Genomic DNA, 13,078 nt, shown 5'->3' on the forward strand with positions numbered 1-13,078 from the left:
CTCCTCTGAGTGGCTGCGGGAGGACCCCCCCCCGGGTGCTCCCCATGTTTCCTCACGCTCCTCTGAGTGGCTGCGGGAGGACCCCCCCCGGGTGCTCCCCATGTTTCCTCACACTCCTCTGAGTGGCTGCGGGAGGACCCCCCCGGGTGCTCCCCATGTTTCCTCACACTCCTCCCCATCTGGACTCTGCAGAACTCGTCCTCGCGGCACCGACTCCGCCTCCTTCACCAAGTACTTTGTGGCGCACGGGTTCTACCACGCGGGTGGTGCGGCGCGGAACCCCACGGTGTTTAGGGGAAAGGAAAGCCGCGAGCCCCGACGCCCCGCGAGCGGCAGCCCCGCCGCGCCCCCAGGCAGCGAGCGCCGCCCGCCCCGCCCCGCCCCGCCCCCCGGCGGCCGGCGGAAGACGCGGAGAGCGGATCCCCCGCTCCGTCCCGGAAGCGCCCGGCGCGGGCCGCGCTCCCACTGAGCATGTGCGGGCGGCGGCGCGCATGCTCCGTCGAGGTCCGGTTCGGTTTCTGTTGCGGGAGCCGCGGTGTCTCCTGGCGCAACCGGAACTCTCGTCGCGGGCCGCCTCCCTCAGCGCGGGCGGCCTGGTCGTGGACCCCGAGCCTCCCCTGCCTGCGTCCCCCGTCGGCCCCTCGGCGCGCCGCCCGGACCCCGAAACGGCCGTCATGAGCGCGAGGCCGGCCGCGTCTCCGCCCCGGCGGCCGCGGCTGTGGCTGCTGGCGCTGCTCCTGCTGGGGGCGGCCCCGGGCCCGCGCCGCGCCGCCGCCTTCTACCTGCCGGGCCTGGCGCCCGTCAACTTCTGCGACGAGGAGAAGCGGAGCGACGAGTGCAAGGTGGGCGCGGCCGGGCGCGGGGGGCGGCGGGCCGGGGGCGTCGCCGGGAGGGGGAGAGCCGGGGGGTCGCCGCCGCCTGCGGGCCGGGCCGGGCCGCGCGTCTCCCCGGAGCCGGGGCCGGGGCGGGCGGGGCTCCGGGGCTGCGCGGAGCGGCCCCCCCCGAGGGCCCGCGCACCCCGGGCCGAGCGCGCGGAGCTGCGGCCGCCGTCGGGTCCTCGGGTCATTCTTTGTTCGCGACTTTGCGCCGCGTCCGGCTCTCCCGGCTCCCGCGGGGCTGTCACGGGCCGGACGGGCCCTCACCTCGCGGCTCGCCCCGGGCCCTTCTGCGGGGCTGGCGCGGGGTCGCCGCGGCGGGGAGGGGCTGCCGGGCCGCTCCCCGCGGGACGCCGGCGGCCTCCGGGGCGGGGGTTCGCTTCCCAGGGTCGGTTTTGCTCGCTTCGCGGGGCAGCCGTGGGGGGAACCGAGTTTTCTTCCCAGGGAAAACTTTGCCTCCCTCCCGACCTTTCCACGCCGTGGAGAGTCCGAGGAGGAGCAACAGGCTGCGGGCGGCCGGGACGGGCGCTGTCCGTGGCGGGTTTCGGGGCGAGAGGCTCGCTTTGAAACTGTTAGTGATTTCAACAGTTGCAGCCGTCGTCAGGGCGCTTTTACAGTCCATAAATGCCTTCCCTAAGTTTGCTTGTGTGTGTGTGTGTTTTTTTTTTTTTTTTAAAGCTGGCGTTTATTTTATGACTGCGGGCTTTACGGTAGCTGTGAATGTTGAACTTCTTTGAAGGTATTAAAGAAGCTGTTAAATGTTTCATAGCATTTTCCCGTTTCTGTTTAAAAGCTCGCTTGTCTAGAAATGTCTGAGGCTCTTGGAGGCTTAGTCCAGCCAGCAGTGTTTGGAACCTGCACCTCTAACAACCTGCCGTGCAGGAGGCTTTCACTTTTGGGGAGTTGGCCCGTGAATGATGGTGCTTCCCAGTGGGGGGAGAGCCGGACTCCCGCCACGCGGGTTTTTCCACGGATACTTCAGTATCCAGCCTTTGGGACCTCGTGTTTGTTCTTTAAACTTTAACAGCAGTTGTGTGTCCTGTGTTGTATTTTTTTTTTTTTTTGCGTCACTGAAATTGTATCCCTTGTCTTCTAGGAACCTCAAAGTGAAGGGTTATAAGCCTATGAACAGATTATTGAAATCTGATAAGTTATGACAGATAGCTGTCCAGAGCGCTCCAGAACAGAAGCGAGGAGACACGGGTGGCCGGGAGCCTTCCAGGAAAGCTGCAGAGAGGAAGTGACACTTGGGAGAACTGAGGAGTGACATGTGCAGGTGGTGGGCAGTTGGCTGGCTGTTGTTTTCTTAACAGGTCCTTCTTTAAGTAGCTACTTGTAAGTTAACTTTCGGCTAATTTCAAGAAGCCTTTTGTATTTTTAATTCTCAAAGGTGTGGGCATAAAGTAGGCAAGGCAGATCTTGTTGTGAGGTGGTTGAGTTTAATCTTGTTGCAGTTGCTCTCACAATCTTGATCAGTGGAAACTTTTTAGGAGAAGAGAAGAATTTACTTCCGGCAGTGTTTCACTGTAGGTTGACTAGCCGGTGAAGAAAATTTCAAGTAAACTTTAATATTTCTGCTCGTAGCTTCCCATAGTAGAAAAACAGTAAAAGGTTTAAATTTTCATCAATTCAATCAGGGCATTAGCAATTTTGTTGTTGCTTCATATTAAAGAGTGCAGTCTTGTATACACTGTTCAGAAAAGTTGAAGGGATTTAATTTTAAAAATTAGAAATGGTGATTTTTGAAATGAAATGGAGTAATTTTGAAATGAAATGGAGTAATTACTTCCAGAAGATGCTGTTAGAGTAGGGAAACAGCAGTTGGATGAATTGGACAAGTCATTGACACTGCTTCCATCAGAGTTTTCAGTGGCAAAATAGGAATAATCATTTACTTATTATATTTTCCTCTGGAAAGGTATTTTGCATTTCTCAGAAAATGTATTTATTATTGTTGTGATATAAAATATTCATAAAGTGTAGAGATGAAATCAGTGTATCTTTCTTTATAGCACAAGTGTGATCTATATATTGATAGTATAGTCTTTACATGTACTGTAAAATCCATGTCCAGTAGTAAGCTCACTGTGTATATTGAAAGGCAGTCAAAAGAATTCTGAGGATTTGGTGATTTTTCACCTTTTAAAATTATTTTATGTTCAGTTTATTGGCAGAGAAAGCAAATCAGGTGAACATAAAATTTTGTTTATATTTCTCTAACCTCTGATTTATTAGCCTTCATAAATAGTGTATTCTGTGGCTTTTTTTTTTTTTTTTAACTTGGTATCGTTGCATATATACACACACATTTGAGTATCAACATAGTGCACATTCTTACTGATTTTGGTGCTATGTAGTATTTTATTAAATTTTGTTGAACCATTTCTTGCTTGACATTTAGATTGGTTCCAATTTTTCTCTATTGTAAATAGCTTTGCTGGAATATTTAGGCGGAATTATTTGTATTTTTGCAGATATAGCATTACATCAAAGAAACGATTTTATTGTTTTACTTAATATTATCAGGTTTGATTTACTTGCCATTAGCTAAACTAAGTTTTATTTATCAATTTAATAGTTATGTGATAGTATCTAAAATATCTTTTAATGCGGCATTAACTTTCATTGTTATAGACGGTTCTCTTTTTTTCCTTCTATTTGCCTTCCTTTGTTAGTTTTGGAAACCATAGTAAGAAAAGATTACCACGGTATTCCTTTCCTTTAGAATCTATATTTTACTTTTTAAAAATAGTATGTTAATTGCGATAAGTAATATCAGACCCTGATCGGCAGTGGATATCTTCACAGGGTAAACTGCATTTCTAATCTATTTTGTAGAACTTTTGACCATTTTGGTTAACTGCTTCATGTTCTTTAACTCTAGATTGAGTCTTAAATAGCTGAGTGGCATTTGATGGCTAATAGCTGAAAATTAGCGAGCAATTTACCGTTGTTGCTTTTAACTTTCAAGTAATTACTGGCTTGTCACGTAAATTCAGACCTAACACCTAAACTCTCCAAAACATCTGCCAATTTTTTTTACAGTTTGATGTGTAGATCTTTCCTTAGATGAAAGATTAAGATTTTCTTTTCCTGTGCACTAAGGGAAAATGACCAAATACATGCCCTGGTGGGTTGCTCCCCCACCCCCTGCCCGTTTTCAGATAGTTAGGTTAACAGCTTTCTGATTGAAAGGAAACAGTCAGAATCATACTCTTAATTCCTTTCTTTGTAGTTATTTTTATAAGCTTTTTATAAATTACATGTAATTTTCAGGACAGTTTTCTATAAACATGGAATAAGTGAAATTCAAGAGAACAGTTTCTCTGAACAATGAATGTCTGCGTCCACTTATTTTAACCCAACCACAGAAACACATGAGGATTTTGAAATAGTTAAGTAAAAATAAATTTACTTGTATATTTATTGATTTATGTGGTATATATTTAGTGATAATTTCACATTCCCCTAGTTTTTCCTGAAATGAGAACACATTCTTAGTTTCTGGAAATTGATCAGTGTATGAGTATACCAGATATTGTTTCCAATACAAAATATGACATTGGAAATAATCACATCTGAAGTAAAGTCAGACTTGTGCTCTGGTATCCCACACCCTCAACACAGGCACACAGACAGACATAAATTCTGAGTCTGGTCTATGCACTGTCAAAAGAAGAACCCAGTTCCTCAAGCTCTTTACTTCCTGTTCATCTAGGGTTGTGGGTTTTTTTGTTTGTTTTGTTTTGTTTTATTTTGTTTTAATCACTTGTGCTCTCAGTAAGTGTGTAGTTAATTGTAGCTGCTTGAAAGTGTTTTGCAAGGTCATTCTCTGTTGCCATTAAAATCAATTATTGTTGAAAGGCTTTGGAGGAGATTGTGAGATTTTTTTTTTTCTTCTCACCTATCAAACGTATTTATTATTCTTTGCTTATAATGATAAAGACTAAAGTTTGTGTACCCTGTGCCACATTAACATTTGTTAATCCTCAGAACAGCCCTGTGATTTTTAGATGAAGAACTGACACTGGGTAAGACCTGTGCTATTCAAGCATGCACAGCTAGTGAATTTGTACTAGGTAGTAGTGAAGCCAGGATGCAAACTCACGAGTCTCTGCCTACAAAGTCTGGATTCTTCCCATGTCTGGCCACTGTTGTACCTTTCACACACTGAGTGCTTTCTACCTTTTCTGCCTTACCCAGGAGATGCCTGACAGCTCATGGTTCTGGACTTCCACAATTAATGCAGTTGTCAACAAAAAACTCTTCATCTATGTAATCAATTTTTAAGTAGTCATATTTAATATTGATTCCTTTCACATAGTCTAAAATCAGCAGTTCGTTTTTCAGTGAGGAAGGAAGAACCTTAGTATTAGGAGATCATCTTCTAGATATTGCTGGTCAGATAACGCCATTGCTCATGAACATGCCATTCGTGAATTCTAGAGTTTCTGTTGGGGTTTTTTATTATGCCTGAGTACAGACTTCCCTTCTTCAGAATTTTTGCCCCTTTGGACGTCTCCAGTATTAATCAGTTGAAATACTCACAGTTTTCCCCTTATATGACTGCTTTGGTACTCAAACCCTTTAGTAGCAGTTACTTCGTTTGCTCCTTGTGCTAAGTCACATTTCTTCACTGAGATTTCTTTCTACAGTGAAAACCAGTTGTATGTGTCATGTTTCCTGGGACTGATGTGATAGCATTTGGGGTAGAATAAAAGCAGAAACAAAGACAAGGAAATAGGGAAAAATGCAATCCTGTGGTTTTGGCCCTTGTTCCTTAAAGCATTAAAGTAATGTAATTGTGACCTACGCTGGGATCAGAGGTAGAAGGAGCCAGATTAGAACTAGAAATAAATTGTACATTTGAGTGACAGTAGTACTCTAGATAAAATCATTTCCATAAAAAAATTTCTGGAGATTACGATCTCAAGATCATAATGAGATTATGATTTTCCTGAATCTTGCCTTGGGATTTATTTGTAACTACCTTAAAATGTTTAATTTTGTCACAACTTTCATGCTTCTGGTAACTCAGTTTGAGATGGTTTGAAAGTGAGAATGTGAAATAAGTAATGTTTAAGACCCTTTCAAGCCATGTCAGTGATATTTTGGAATTGACTATGTCTATTTAACACACATTTCCAGGACATGGCACTTAGTTGACTTTTAGGTGGGAAATAGAGAAGATATTTAGAGTCAGAATTGATCAAATATTGCCCTTGTACAGCACATTGTTAGTTTAATAAGAAAAATTAATTCCATAGAGATTTGGTAGCTACCCCAAGAACACATAAATGCCATTTTTCTCTTTTTCTTGTGTGTATTCTGTGTTGCCCCCTTCTGGATTATGAAAACTTTGAAGGCCCCAGTGTTCATATATTTGTATTATATTAGTCACAGTGTCTGGTACAAAACATTGTAGGCATTAAGTAAATTGTGTGGATTGAATGAATTTCTTGTGATTTTTTTTTTCAGGATTTATTGTTATGAATGTTCTTTAGTTTTCACATGAATTGCAAATTCTATTTCCCCTACCTAACACTTCTTTTGTCTGCATCCTTATTGCTTTAGACCATCTTTCTGCACTAAATTAACACTTTCATCTTTATTTCTTACTGCTGTGATTTATTCCATTGCTTCATAATAAGTCTACTCTTAACTTTAAAGGCTTTTCTTTTTCCAAATTTAATTGTGACAATTTCTAAATTCAAAAAGTTGAAAGAATAGTATAATGACTTCCTGTATATACACCTAGACCATATCTGGAGCCCACAGCTGTTGATATTTTTGTTTTATCTGTGTGTATATTTATGTTTTTTAGGGATGAATGCCATGATGTTTGTCACTTATGTTTATGTGTTTCAGCACTAAGCCCTTCATGAAATCGCAAACACAGTCTCATTACTTTTCTAGGTTTTAACATTTGCTCTACTGCCATTTTGAGAACTGAGAGCTACTGAAATTAATTAAAAGTGATGATAGCAGTAGTTGGCGTTTACTCACTTTCTTTGAGTCAGCAATCCAGATTTTGAACTCATTTCTTTGTTTTAAAGTAGAGCAAGTAATCCCTAGCTCATGAAGTTATGATGAGAATTGCACTTGATTATTATCTTCCTTTTAATTTGACTATAGCCAAGAAAAGAGTAATGAACAGGCATAAACAGGTTTACTTTAATGTCCTTTAATGGGAGGGGTAGAAGATGGAACTCTCCTCCCTCCCCCACACACATACAGACCTCAGGGTTATATTTATGTTAATAAGTGTTTGGATTCTGCAATATCCAGAACCTGAACATTTTCACGGTAGATAACAGCTATGCTAATAATTTTGTCTTTTAACTTAGAGTTAGAGCCTCCCAACTGTGGACAGATTTCTGCAATGTTTTCTACATTATTAGTACCTCAGTCATTCCTTATATTCAGAATTACTAATTTCCTAAAAGACACATTATTTATTAAGAATAGGCCTTGATTTTAAAATGAACTCACAGTCTGACTCCATACTTCCTCTACTTCTGTGCTGTGTGTTAAAATCAATTTTGCCTTTAAATGAAAGATTTGTGAGAATTATTATTTTTGGATTTTGCTATTTTGGAAATTTTGTGGACAGTCCTTGATGATTGTAGACATCCTTATAAATAACAGAGCTAGCCCCAAATGCGCTTGTTAGATGTCGGTAACACCTTTGCTATTAGGAGTAGAAGTTGAAGCTACTTCACCAGATCAGGAAAAGTTCATGATGAAGTAAATTTAATTTAATGGAGATTTGATACTAAATAATAAAATGCTAAGTGTAAATGGGTAAAAAACTAATAATATGCAAATAAGAAAATGAGGGGGAAAAGTGTTTGGGTCTTTGGGCTATAGTCTAAAAGGGAGGAAAGTGCGTTAAATCTGTTAAAATGACACTAAATTATATAAATAGTAGATTAACATAGTTTTTGGAAGAGAAATTTTCTTGACTTCTAAAATTATTCAGAGACTTATTGTAGGCTTACAGGGAGCCAGTCAATTTGACTTCTAAAGATTTGATAAGATTGTTTTTGAACAAGGTTAAGTTGGAATGAAAGTAGTGTTTAAGGGAAGGGTGGAGCAGACAGTAAGTGCATGGGGGATGGTCCCTGGGGTTTCCAGGACAGGTGCTTGACACGCACTTGAACCATAAATTTAGCAGAGAATGAGTGTGAAATGTTTTGGTTTTCTTAGTAGTATTACACATAGTAAAGCTGATGGGCGTATATTCCAGAAGCCCTCTTAAATGTTCTGAGAGAGAGCAAAAAGTTGTAAATTAATTTGTTGGTGGACAAGTTAAGAAAGACTATTTGAAGTGTTTGGGAATTTTTGCCCCTGACCAGTTACAATTTTGAGATGATGAGCTCTAAGCTGTCAGGAATGGAACGTAGAAAAGAGATGAGTGTCATCTTCTTCAAGAGATGAAGAATTTATGCTTCTGGCCAGAAAGGCTGATGAAATGCCTAATGTCACTCTATGCATATGTGAAACTGATTTCTACATCTTGTAATTCTCCGTGACGTACCTTTAAAAAAAAATATACGAGGAGGGCGAAGTCCTGAGAAAAGCAGCTGGCGTGATCAAGGTGATACATGATTCAAAAGTAAGACCTTTCAAAGGAAATATACCCACCCATTAGCAGATGGAAAAAACCTGTACAGTAAGTTTATATGCCATCGAACAGCTTCCTAACATTTTTCACATAGCATCAGGTCTTGAACCCTGTACTCTTTAAGATGTGAATTAAAAGAATATTGAAAAATATCTACAAACAACCCAAGGGTCAGCTGCCGATGGGTACGTTCTGCTTGCAGCCTGGTTTTTTAGTGTCCTTGAGCACAGAATTGTGTTTATATTTTTAAGTGATTGGGGGCAGGGGGTAATAATTAGTGGTGAGTGAAAATCAAATCTTGTTGTCTAAAGTTTTATTGGACTGTATTCACTTAAATAATGTCTATGGCTGCTTTCACAATTATTTATATAATTTGTGATAGAGATTGCATATCCTGCAAATCAAGGAAAAGCTTTCTACTCTGGGATGGACTAACAATATAAGAGTTGTTTTTCCTAGTAAAGAAAAGATGGTGATGACCAGAGTAAAAATGTTATGTATATGAAAAGGGCATATAAGTGGTACTAGGAAATATTTTATTCTTTTCCATTACTGTATGGTTCAATATGGAAGCCATTAGCCTCCTATGACTATTTAAATTTTATTCAAAAGTAAATAAAATTTTAAATTCAGCTCTCTTCAGCCACACTGATCACACTTTAAGTGACCAACAGCCATGTGTGGCTGGTGGTTACTGTATCTGACGGTGTAGAAGTAATATTGGACACTGTAGAATGGCAGTAAATACTTACATAGTACTTTTTGTGCCATGCACTGTTCTTGAATTTTCTCAAAATCTACTTGAGCAGAAATTACTGTTACGAACTCTGTTCTATAGATGAGAAAACCAAGGCACAGAGTAGTGAAGAAACTGGCCCAAGATCACACAGCCAGTAATGGTCAGGGGCAGGATTTAAACCCAGACAGCCTAGGTAGCTTCTGAGTTCCTATTCTTAATCAGTTGTACTGAGCAAGGCTTGATTGTAGCACAAGGGATTTTGCCTGTGTGGTGAAAATGGGTTTTACAGATTTTGAAACTGAGAACAGAAAGCTGCATAGAATATAATAGCGACATTCCTTTCTAGGAAGAAAGCTAAAGTTGTGAGCTGGATTATTAGCCTTTTAGGACATTTTAGTCTTTGTTAAAACAGATAGATTGCTTGAGTTTTGACATAACTTTATAGCAGTTTTGATCCCTTCTAATTAGGGAAAATTATTTTGTTAGAGAAGTTCATCGACTAGGAATTTTGCATTTTATAACAGTTGAATATGTTAGTGTTAATTAGGTAAGCCTGTCAAGTTGCATTATCTTTTTAGCTAACATGACCAATGATAATCTTGAATATTTTTTAAAGATTTATTTATGCATACAAGAAGTGGGGTGTAGGCCAAAGATGGGGGGTGGTGAGAGGATTCACCAGAGACAGAGTGGGGAGCAGAACAGGTGGATCGACTGAAATACGCTGCTGAGGGGGGCAGTGGGCGAGACAAGGAGAGGTCTGCTGCGCCATGCAGGTCACCTCCCTTGCCAGGGATGGAACTCATGTCACAGTGGCTGGTGATAGTTTGATAGCCCTGTGGCTTTAAACCCTCTGCCACCAGGGAGGCCCCCTTGAATATTTTATACAGGAAAGGCCGTTACTTTTGTGTGTGTTTGAGACAGTGTTGCCATTGCGCTGTCATTTCTTTTAAGTAGAATTTTCTTGCTTGCCAGTGAGGCTGTTTTCCAGTACTACCTGCAAAGGCCTTCCTTTGTGTTTCGTGGATATCGGGTTATCATTTTAATGGGTGAGCAGTGTAGTTTTGGCATTCCCTAATCCAAAGTATTTGGGTTTTGTTTATGTTACAAATATGTAGGACTTTGGGTGTAAGACATTGTTTGAAGTATTTGTAAATACTACTAGCTCATTTAATTTTCATATCCCTCTGAGAAAAATACAATTATCCCAATCTTGCACCAGGAAACTAAAGCACCCATGAGGAAACTTAGATGTTAAATAATTTGATCAAAGTCATCAATAATAAGCAGTAGAACAGGGATTTGAACTCACCCAGGCAGGAACCAGAGTCTGTATTCTTGCCATCAAGTCACATTTTGGGGATGTTAAAGTATCAGAGGACTGCTGGCAGAACTAGTGAATGGGATGAAAGTGGCAAATGTGTCTTTATGCCTCTTAATCCCAGAGTCCAGAGGTAAATGTCTCAGTGGAACTCTAATATACTTGGCCCAGAGGTGCAGCTCCTGTGTGATTGCACTGGTTAGCACCGAAAATGCTGCAGGGCACAAATTACTCTCCGACTTCCTCAACTAAAAAGTTCTGCCTTGACTCAGGGTACTCCTGTTAAGAGAAGGAGCATGTTATTTTGGGTCTTGTGAAACTTCAAGTATAAGTTAGAGAAATGAGGGGACTTGAGTAGGAAGGTGTAGCTTTCAATTAGCCCTGTCTCCTTGGAACTTGATAGTTTCTCTCCCCTCTTCCATTGTTGAACTTAGTCTAAGAAAGAGTTGGTCTTTCTGAATGCCTTCAGCATCTTTGTACAGCAGTTCAGCGTTCTCAAATTGAGCAAAGCAGATTTTAAAGTTAGATCATGTTGTCAGTATGTCTCCTGTCTGCTTAAGTGAGTACTCATGTACATGGGATTGTACTTCCAGTAGAGTTCATCTAGAAATTTATTGCCTACTGTCAACATTTCTTGATTGCTATTGCTGTGAAATGTTAAAAAATAGTTTAAAATTTTTTTGCTGCAGAATGAAATGCTGAAATTGGAAACCAGATTTTTTAAAAAACGGCATCTATATTGATGTGATGAATGGTTTAGATAAAATATTTGATTTTTTAGAAATGTTATAACTTAAAAAAACACTTAGAAAATACTGGAGACAATTACAACTCTAAAAATTATTTTGGTGTAATTTACATGCATATAGATTCATTCAATTGATGTATTTATAAGAAAATTCTTTAAATTGTCTCGGATATCATAAAAGTTCACATTTCAAATTCCTTTTCAGTTCAAAGCACAACTGAAGTTTTCGTCTCTAGTTGTTTATATTCTAATTCTGTGTTTCCTTATTTTCAGGCTGAAATAGAACTATTTGTTAACAGACTTGACTCAGTGGAATCTGTTCTTCCTTATGAATATACTGCGTAAGTTTTTTGGCTTGGTTTTTGCATAAAATTTTATGTGATTCATCAGAATTTTTACATTCAGAACTTGAATTTTCCACAATCCATATGCATTTTAAAAATGTACAAGTCCTAAAAACATTTTTTAAGGAATATTCTTTATTTCTAAGAAAATGTAAAAGGTGATCTTTTTTATATTGCTTTACAGTACAACAGAGGTACTAACTAAAACAGTGGATTTCCTTTTTTATCTGACTGGACAGAAAAACCTTTTTTCTTTTAAGTTTTTAATTATTAAAAATACCACACATTTTAAAACAAGATCCTGGTCTTATATAATAAAAGTTCCTAAAAATAATTACTTGATGTTTCTCTTCCATGTTTTTTTCCTGCATATTCTTATATGTACTTAACAATCATACCTTTTTTTTGTCTTTAAAGTACATTCATAGTATTTTATCTGCACCTTATTTTTCTTACTGAAGCTATTGTGGGCATCTTTCCGTGTTAATACACAACTAAGCTACTTCATTCTTTTATTCCTTTGTAGAGAGCATACAGATCCAGATATGATTTGTCACACTAGTTCTCTCTCTATGAATATGTATTTCCCTCTTTGATACTATAAAAAACACTGAACATTTGTTAGTCATTTGACTATATCAAATATGGTATAAACCATAGTTCCTGAATTTTAGTTGGTTTCTAAATTCCTCTGGTATCTAAGTTTTGGGGAAAAATATGTGTTTTCTGTAAAAAAATAAAAAAGTACAGACAGAAAAATAAGACTGTCCTGTAAGAATCCATGTGCCTGAACATGTATGAGGGTACAAGACTCATGAATGGGTAACTGTTGGATGCATAATGCTTTATGTAACTATTGGATGCATAATGCTCTTCCTAGTTTTTGTTTGTTTTATTAAATAAACATCTCTTCAGTCTTTGTGCTTATTCTTGGGAAACCTCAGTGGTGCTCTTATGTCAGTAGATGAGGAGTCTTTATTTGGGGTCTCGCTCACCTCAGTTTTTTATTACCTGAGATGTCCCTTCGTCTTAGGAATGTAATCTGGAGCCATCACTGTGCTTTACATATCATTCCAGGTGTCCTTTAACTTTCCGTAATAAAACTGAAGTCAGGTTTAAACAAAGCTTTGTTAAAATCTGGTTAGTAATGCAAGGAAATGAGAACAGAGGGCTGGAAGTAAGTCAGACCTGACTGCTAGTGTTGGGATGACCTGGCCAGTGTATTGAGATGAGATATAAACCCTGACAAATTTGACACATCTTCTGAAACTGTCATTATTAAGTAAAGATTTGGATTAGAAACTTAAAAGGGGATAAATTATATAAAATCTACTTGAAAAATAAAGGTGTAACAAAAACACATTATGTGTCAGTTTTTTAAACTCTGAAATTTATGTCTTAAAAGACTTTTTTTTAGCAATGAA

The 13,078-nt window shown here is 39.9% G+C and overlaps 1 protein-coding gene across 1 annotated transcript in view; it reads left to right on the forward strand.

The window, feature by feature from the left end:
* Window positions 1–491: 491 nt before the first annotated feature.
* Window positions 492–13,078, forward strand: part of TM9SF2 (transmembrane 9 superfamily member 2) — a gene marked incomplete at both ends in the record, with an annotated part of 47,123 nt that continues 34,536 nt past the window's right edge. Inside the window, 2 exons of the mRNA XM_084234994.1 lie at window positions 492–842; window positions 11,584–11,651. Coding sequence (XP_084091120.1) covers window positions 492–842; window positions 11,584–11,651 — 419 coding nt within the window. The remainder of the gene's footprint in view (window positions 843–11,583; window positions 11,652–13,078) is intronic.

Source organism: Talpa europaea (assembly GCF_964194135.1).
Source record: "Talpa europaea genome assembly, chromosome: 6".
In the NCBI taxonomy this organism is placed as follows: Eukaryota; Metazoa; Chordata; class Mammalia; order Eulipotyphla; family Talpidae; genus Talpa; species Talpa europaea.